Source organism: Oncorhynchus kisutch, linkage group LG10, assembly GCF_002021735.2.
Source record: "Oncorhynchus kisutch isolate 150728-3 linkage group LG10, Okis_V2, whole genome shotgun sequence".
In the NCBI taxonomy this organism is placed as follows: Eukaryota; Metazoa; Chordata; class Actinopteri; order Salmoniformes; family Salmonidae; genus Oncorhynchus; species Oncorhynchus kisutch.
This window is the reverse complement of record NC_034183.2, coordinates 15,863,900-15,873,067: the sequence shown is the minus strand read 5'-3', so window position 1 is coordinate 15,873,067 and position 9,168 is coordinate 15,863,900. Positions and strand designations below refer to the sequence as shown.

Below are 9,168 nucleotides of genomic sequence, written 5' to 3'. Positions count from 1 at the left end.
TTTAAACTGTAATTATTATTCCAGTTTAGATGTTTTCATGCGGACAGTTTTGTTCAAATAGGGTATGACTTACAGTTTATGTGCTGTTTTAACAAAGAGCATTAATGATTCATAAACCTTATGGAATATTGAATAATGGATTACATTTCTTTGTCATTTAAACAATTCAAATGCAACCAAAAAATACAGAAATTAACTAAACTCAATTTAAATACATTTGCATATTGCATATTGCATATTGATGGTGATTTACACTTTCTAATGAATACACAGGCGCACATCATATTAAAATATACATGAAATGAGCCACCAAACTGTCTGTAATGTCAAGTGTGATGGCATCTTGATGTGAAAAGAGTAGTGATATAACTAGAAGACCTAGCTTGACCCACAGTCAGAAACACATTCAGAGGCACACCCACTCACATCATATAGGACAGAACAGTAACACAGAAGACTTCTGGCAGTAAGACAGCAGTTGTCTCCTTTAGCCACCAGGGGGAGTATTATACAGCAGGAAGGGACCCCAGGGGACAGACATTCAAGGAGGCATTTTTATGAATTGTTCTAAAACGCATTCATCATAGTAGGAAAATCTGTCGCGTATTTATTGAAAACGAGCCCTATGATTTGATCTATCGAAAAATAAGAAATACATTTCCCTAATGAGCTTTACATATTGTCTATAATTCACAAAATGTGCCATAAAAGTTGTTTTTGTTGCTATACGAATTAAATGCAGAATACTCTTCTACTCACTAGTCACAATGTAAACTGGTGGACTAATCGCTACCATTGATTGGCTACTTGATGAGGAAAGTCTATCTCCTGGTGGGCAATACCCACGGTTGCAACCTCAACTAGCCTACAGTATATAAGGCCGTTTCGTTTCGGCTATCTGTGTTACTGTACAACAACTGCACGTGTTCAGCTCAACCCCGAAGCCCGTCCCATCCCCTGCATATCCATACCAGTTCAAAGGAGGAGGCGTGGATAGAACTGTTGTTACCTGTATTAGAGTACCTGCAGCTACATGGAAAGAATTTAAGATGTCGTCAAGGGAGAGGAACTGCAACCGATGTGTCACGGCTTCAATACAGACGAGATTCTATTGAAAAAGAGGACATTGCACCGGGTGTAAATGTACCTGGCGCTAGCAAGAACAAGTGAGAATACATAACTTGCCCTACTTTGATACAAAGGACGAAATATAAGAACGCTTCACTCGAGAACTCATCTTTCTCCTCGACCCCTCTCTCTCACTCTCATAAGTGTTTCGTTTTTTAACACGCACGTTTTGGATCAACATCACTCTGCGACTCTCACCTGTGACGCGTTGACAATGGATTTCAGACGGCTAAATATTTCAAAGGTGTTTAGATTTTACATTTTGGAAAACAGAAGTTACAGGCCTATCTGCATCTGGAAAGGTTAGGTATTGTAGTGTTGCCAATGTGAACGTAAGCGTGACCATTTCATTCTAGTGAATGGCCAGTCCCAGAAGCGGTTATGATCATGCACAGACCCCTCCGAAGGTGGAGTTTTTACGTCTTCTTGTGTTTTGGCATCATCTACTTAAGGCTTGGGTAAGTGTAAATGTACTTATTGCAACTGTCAATATGTTTATGTTGCTTTGTTGTGTGTATTATTATTTAAAATATAGCCTACAACACGCTGTACCACATACGGCTATGGATATTCTGGATGCATACAAATGCAGTGTAATTCGGGCAGTAATTCGACCAACCTGCCCTTTTGACCTAAATGATATATAACAAACTAACAAAAAAAAACTCTGTGTGTTCCGTCCATGTCAGTGTTCAAATAAACCTGACACCCATAGCCATCAGGGACAACTGCTGGACGCGTGCGTAAAAGCTGTCCAATTATTTAGCGGTTTGCAAAAACCCCCAAAGAAGATTAATCCATATTCAATTTGAGTTTTTGTTCATCTGCTCAGAGTCTGGTTGGTCTGTCGCTCTATAGCGAGATAATTTGACCCGCTGTCTGTCTCCACCGCTCCGGCTCACTGCTGCATACCTTCATTAATAGCGGCAGCCTGGTTGAGTTGTATTTCCACATTCCACAGCCTAGACTGAGTTTTTACCTGTTTTGCAATAGCTCACCTTGATGCATAAAGAGAGATGATTTATACATGTTCTGTGTTTGCAAAAACAAGAAGAGATGCCATACCTCATAGAGAATAATTATATGCAACCAGTTCATAAAAAATAGTCATAAAACACATCTATTTCAACAGAGGTAAGACTTTCAGACTAGTGTTGCTCCTCATACAAGAATCCATAGCCATGTCATAGTTATCAAAACAACAGGTGTCATTCCCCAGCTCGTTCCATTGCTGTGATCCTTGAGTGAAATTGGCCTAACGGATAACCTCCACAGGTATTCATATCTAAAACAGTTCAAATAGGAAAAAATCACTCCAAGTGAAGCGTCACCAGATATCTCATGGTTTCATCAAGCCAAACCAGTTAGCTCATTCCCGCGCCTACTACTCCCTCCATCAGCCTGGGAAAATCTTTCACGATGACCTCTTCACACACAATAAGTGGAGTCTGCAGGTGACGAGTGAAATCACGTTGGGCTGAAGCGATTGTGCAGACAGAGCCTTTCATTCACCGGGTTCAACGCAAAGATGCACCTTGCGGATCCTGAGTATTAAAACGTCTAATTCTGTAGTGAGACTGTGAGAGCTTGTTGGTATTAACACCTTAACCTGCAGTACTCTTTTATAGATAGACTGAAGCCATTAATAACACATCATATCATTTGATAATGTATATACAGTTAGTTATTAGGCTTTTCACAATGTATACCTATTAATTAAATAACGATATGATCACATTCACTTTTTTAACAAGCTTTGGATAAAAATGTTTGCAATACAATTTAATATATTTGCTTTACGCCATTACGCACGGACGTTTTTTTTTCAACCTGATGATGTGTGTGTGAATCAGTAGGCCTAAAGATGAAACCGTCAGTGAGTGCGCCAGTGTTTGTTTACTTTGGAGTTTGATTTGATGAATGAAATACAGCTTTCCAGGGTTGCAGCGGATCACTATCACCCTATGGTCCTGTTGTGGCGCAGAAGTGGGCGGATAGCAGTGTCTCTCTGCCCAATGGCAGCCACGACTCTCATGAGAGTGAAGAAAGGCACTTTTCTGCCATCCAAAATCCCTAAAACCATCATCATTCCGGCTCGGAAACCACACTCTGTAACAGCCTCTACCGCTGAGAGATGACAGAGCCAATCTCCGCGCCCGCTGCACACTCACGGCCCTGGGACTGGGAGCTAGGAGCTGCATAGCACCGCCACTCAAGCGAGCACCGCAAACGCTTCGCAGCAAACGGGGAGTCAGCTGTTTGATTTTGGAGCAAAGGGGAACTAAAACGAGCGACATCAAGGAATTAAAAAGGAGTTTATCACATTATTTCGTTTCACTCCATCAGAAAGCGGCCATTTGTTCAATGTCATCATGATCATATTCTCGTCGCGCAGTGTACTGCTATCAGTCTACTATCCACAGATCTTCCTCATCCTTACGAGTGGGAGCTACCTGTAAGTTGACCCAATCAACGGGCCCCTTAGTTAGCTCACTTGTGTGCTTTTGTGTTCAAAGACATACTGAGTAGGCCTATATGAATTTCATTTTCGAGATACTTGTTGGATAATTCTGTTGTTAAAATCTCTCTCTGAAAGATTGGCGCAGGTTGTTGGTTAAGGTATGGTTGTTTGCTTCCACAGTGTACGTCCCTGCTAAAAACGGTTTGAATATAGAACATACAACATAGTTGAATATAGAACAAGTCATTTAATACAACTAGGGTATATCAAAATGAAGATTCAACATTATTTCGATGTCAGCGCTTTTCTGCTTGGGTGTGCATTTTACGCACCGAATTTGATTGAATATTGGGTATTTCCAGACATTCGATTGTGTTCTAAAGACTTTACCGTTTAAAATGACAAAATTATACTCAAAATCTATTCGTTATCAAAGCATACATGTATGCTTCAGGTAGCTGGGGAATCCCTCCGGTCCACGTGGTAAATAACGGATCGAGTTTTACGTCGATGTCAATTACCCGAAGTCCTATTTTATGGGCAGGTTGTAACACAGGACTTGCTTCTGATGAGGTAATATAAATACTTTTTTTGTTAGGTCTATTTATTCTTCTTAAAGACCCAAATCCTCCTTACAACATTGTAATGACGATTGGACACGGTTTCATTTGGCCACAGAGTGGCAGAGATGTTCAAGACAATTAAATGGAGAGAGAACATTATTTCATTTTCCCCCCTATGTTAGCAAACCCCGAAGGTATGAATAGCTTTTACGCATGCATTGGATTATTACCTGTCACAGATGTGGATATGGATTCGCATTTATACATTACATCACCCATGGTTTTATGCAGATCTACCAAGGTATAATTTAAAGCCACACCTGGAAAAGTGGCTGTAAAACATCGGTCTCTGACATGTATGCACGTGATTGACACTAGTCATAATACTTGCGTCATTGAATCAGTTGCTCTGGCAAGATAACGTTTTATTTTCGGTTTAAAAATAATTACTGAACCATACTTTGAATCCATCCCGGAGACCCCAAACTTGATGTTACTGGAGACCCCAAACTTGATGTTAAAATATATGTGGTTCATGGTTGCAGTTAAAAGTGGCTATGCCTATGTTTTGCACATTATAAACCACATACCATTGTTTGAATTCATAATTTAAACATGCTTAGCTACAGTACAGAAAATGAAATAGGTTTTAGGGATGAGGCTGTTTATAAAGTGGAAAAAGAAAAGAGAGGATAGTGATCCCCATCCTCCAAAGTGATCCTTTCTCTCTCATTACATTACAAATAATGTTTATATGTATTATATGTGGAACTCACATTGACATTTGGTGAACTGCCTGGGCGGCAAATCACTCATCCACACACAGAGGGATTAGTCAGAGTACGCTATAATTCAATTAAATAATATTCAATTAAGGTCAATCACACATTTTAAAGTTGCCTTTATTGCACCACGTCTCCAAATAGGAACATTATGTCGTTTTTAAGACTGGGAACTTTAGAAATACGCTTTTACCATATTAAACCCTAATCAAATCAACGTGGAATAAGACATGAAAACGAGCTCCTTTGCTGTTCTACTTAATTATCTTGCCTTCAAATAAGCCTACATATATTACACAAGTTTTAAAAGCTTTTCATTAGAGAACTATTTGTTTTTACTTAAGGTAAATATTATAAATTGATATCGTAAATATCCACAAAACAGGTTAATTTCGTTTCACAATTGATATTCCAGCAATTTTCCACTGGAGCACTTTGTGTCTGACATCTTATTTCTCAGTGAGACATACCTGTGAGCTTAATGCTGTGTCATATCAAAGGCATTCTCTCTGATGGAATAGGTGTGTGTGTGTTGGTGTGTGTGTAGCCCCATCCAACCCACCATTTTATAATGGAAGGTTTGTGGGAAGGTTATTTTGCCTGCACAATAATCCACTGTGGGAATCACTGGATTTGCTATAGTTAACATCCCTACATAGCCTACTGTACATTTCTGGTAGCAGAATTGTTTCTATAATGAGCAAAAATATAAATGCAACATGCAACATGCAACATGCAACATGCAACATGCAACATGCAACATGCAACATGCAACAATTTGACTGAGTTACAGTTCATATAAGGAAATCAGTCAATTGAAATGAATTCATTAGGCCCTAATCTATGGATTTCTCATGACAGGGCATAGGCCAAACCACTAGGGAGCCAGGCCCAGCCAATCAGAAATAGTTTTTTGCCACAAGAGGACTTTATTACATAAATACTCCTCAGTTTCATCAGCTGTCCGGGTGGCTGATCTCAGATGATGCAGAGGTCCAGGGACGGCGTGGTTACACGTGGTCTGAGGTTGTGAGGCCGGTTGGACGTGCTGAAATAATGATCTAAAATGACGTTGGATGCGCTTATGGTAAAGAAATGAACTTTAAATTATCTGGCAACAGCTCTGGTGGACATTCCTGCAGTCAGCATGCCAATTTTTGAGTGGCCTTTTATTGTCCCCATGCAGCACAAGGTGCACCTGTGTAATTATCATGCTGTTTAATCATCGTCTTGACATACCACACCTGTCAGGTGGATAGATTATCTTGGCAAAGGAGAAATGCTCACTAACAGGGATGTAAACAAATTTGTACACAAAATTTGAGACTAATAAGCTTTTGTGCTTTTGGAAAATTTCAGAGATCTTTTTTTCACTCATTAAACACGGGACCAACACTTTACATGTTGCGTTTATACAGCATTTTTGTTTAGTATATATTGTAGATCTTTTTTTTCCTTAAAAACCAAAAGTACTTACACTTTCAACATGTAGACCGGATAACACATTTTTGGTTAACACATTCTTTGGTTAACACATATTCACAATATCTCATTTGAGCAGGCAATGGGGCTCCTAGCTGTGTCTATTGCAGTGCTCTCTGTCGCAAACTGCTACTGTGCACACAGAGTTGTCACTAAGCAAACAGAATCGCATTTGTGCACTTTGATGATGCAGGGATTTAACAGCTTAACTGAGGAACGCTCTGTTTTGCATTGTCTGCTGCTTTTGCAAGCCCATGTTAGACAGTGATACTGGGAATTGGCAGCTGGAAATGGCAAGGATACTATTACCCAGCAGAATAATAGCAATATCATTAAGCTCCTCATAATCACTTTAATAGTCAGTGAGGTGCACAGTGACTCGTTGCTGCCCGAGACGCGACACACAGGTATTACTGTTATTATTGTTGTTATAGGATATTTGGGATCTATGTCTGCCAAACTCTTTTGTTCTCCTGACTGTGTCACGTGATGTAATCCAGAGCATCGCTTTACCTTGCTAGAGCTTCAGTTACAGTGCACCTGACCTCATAAACTTTTTTTTATGTTTTAATTTTACTAGGCAAGTCAGTTAAGAACAAATTCTTATTTTCAATGACGGCCTAGGAACAGTGGGTTAACTGCCTGTTCAGGGGCAGAACGACAGATTTGTACCTTGTCAGCTCGGGGATTTGAACTTGCATCCTTTCGGTTACTAGTCCAACGCTCTAACCACCCTGCTGCATTAGCATAATGCAGTATATGATTCCAACATACATTTAAACCACAAACTCCATGGGGGTTATTTTACAGTAGAGAAGGTTGGTGGAGCATTTGGATGGTTTTGTTTGGTAGACATCAAGAAACAACAGGTTTGAGAGGTATGCATAGTTATTTTAGTGCTCTGTGCTTCACAAATTATTTGCTTTATATCTCAATTTCAGTTTTGGATGGATATGAAGCTGAGATTTTGAATGACATTTGAGAGATTTCTAATGGCATTTGCCAGACTTTGATTATGCACCTGATTTCTTTACGCCTGCATGGTGATTATGTTATCTTTGCAAAGATCAAAGCATGGGTGAGGTTCATTTATCATATGGTTTTGGATATGAAAAACAGAGAGGTATATGTTGCTTAGGATGCACAGCAGTTTAGAAGCAAGCAGGGATGTCTGAATCATCTCTTTTCAACTAATGAAATCCTTTGCAGTTCATTTGAGTTCACTGGGCTTAATTAAATGTTTGAATCTTTAAGAATTTTAAACAACTTTTGCAACTGAAGCTTACCCACAACACATCCATACTACATCCTCTAGTGCAGATGAAGTACCAAAGATCCTGAATTAGACAGAAGTATTTCTTGTTGCCAGAGATGACTGGTTGCCGTTATGGTTTAATTTCAACATGTCATGTGGTTTTACATTCAAGGTTTATTTTTTATCTGAAGAGAGCCAAACAATTAAGATGAACATGGTTGGCCATAACCAATTTACAATCAATATTCATCCACTCTTTGGGTTGTTTGAGTCAGAGGGGCAGTATGGTTTTGTTCCATAATCGTTTTGAAGGGGAATCCACAAAATGCAGTCGACCCCGCTCTCTCTTCTCTCCCTCTTTTCACACTCCCTTCTCCCCCACTCTCCTCTCTCCCCCTTTCTCTCTTCTCTCCCTCTCTCCTCTCTCTCCCCTTTCTCTCTTCTCTCTCCCCCATTTCACTCTTCTCTCCCTCTCTCCTCTCTCCCCTTTCTCTCTCCCTCTCTCCCCTTTCTCTCTTTTCTCTCCCCCCTTTCTCTCTTCTCTCCCCCCTTTCTCTCTTCTCTCCCTCTCTTCTCCCCCCCCCCTCTCTCTCTCTCTACCCCTACTGTCGTTTTTCGCTGACACACAACTTGCCTGCATCAGCCTGCCCTGCTTGTGGTAAAGCCCTTGAAGGCCTACGTCAGACATCAAAGCTGGCATTCGTCTTCATGCTCTTTTACGGCTCCTACTGACATGTTTGAAAGGCATGTATCTGCAGGGTTTGGATGGCTATAAACACTCTGATAGAGAAATAACCCCATTTGTTTAGCCGTCTGTTTTCTGGTACATGACTGTTCCAAACCCATCCAACATGTGTCAGGAACAGGGATGATATTAAGTCCCAAGGCAGTGATCAGAGGTGCTACAGAACAGCCTCTGAGGAGCAGAAGCTCCAAGGTGTCATGTCATGGGTTAAATGGCTGCTTGATCTAGGGTTAACCCTCGAGGACTTGCACCTCATTGGGCTTGCAGAGAGGCTGGTGTCAGAAACCTTGCTATTAGCCAGGCATACTGTAGCATAGCTATCAAAATGTGGATAAAGGAAAGAAATCTCACACAGGAAATATATTTATAGGCGGTGCAGTACACTGCATGCATGCTTTAAACAGATCAATCTCAAATTCATCGGGATAACATAGTTGTGTGTGACTTCTTGGTTGAGAAGCCCAGTTACAAATTGAAGGCACGGTTGTGCCGGTGCAAGGCTTGCCCAGCTCCCTCATCCCTGGAAACAATTCTAGCCATGTTACCTAACAATTAACGCAAAACTCCCAACTTATTTCTCTACGATCACGAGCCAAACCAATGCGGAGAGGCATTGTCAGTAAGAAAATAAACACAATGTCATTTTCTGCCTTGGATCTGTTTTACAATCCTATGCAGCATCAGATATTGGTTTCAGATGCTCTCTTTGCTATCTCACCTCTAATCCATTCAAATGTAATCTTTTTTGTAAA

The 9,168-nt window shown here is 40.4% G+C and overlaps 1 protein-coding gene across 2 annotated transcripts in view; it reads left to right on the top strand.

Annotated features, from left to right (window-relative positions):
• Window positions 1–950: 950 nt before the first annotated feature.
• The window catches only part of LOC109897464 (protein Wnt-7b), a 53,277-nt gene continuing 45,059 nt past the window's right edge, over window positions 951–9,168 (top strand). Inside the window, exon 1 of one of the 2 annotated variants that reach the window (XM_031833217.1) lies at window positions 951–1,586. In XM_031833217.1, coding sequence (XP_031689077.1) covers window positions 1,510–1,586 — 77 coding nt within the window. In that variant the 5' untranslated portion in view covers window positions 951–1,509. Of the gene's footprint in view, window positions 1,587–3,131; window positions 3,584–9,168 lie in introns of those variants that run through there. The other variant, XM_031833216.1, reaches the window with a different exon arrangement.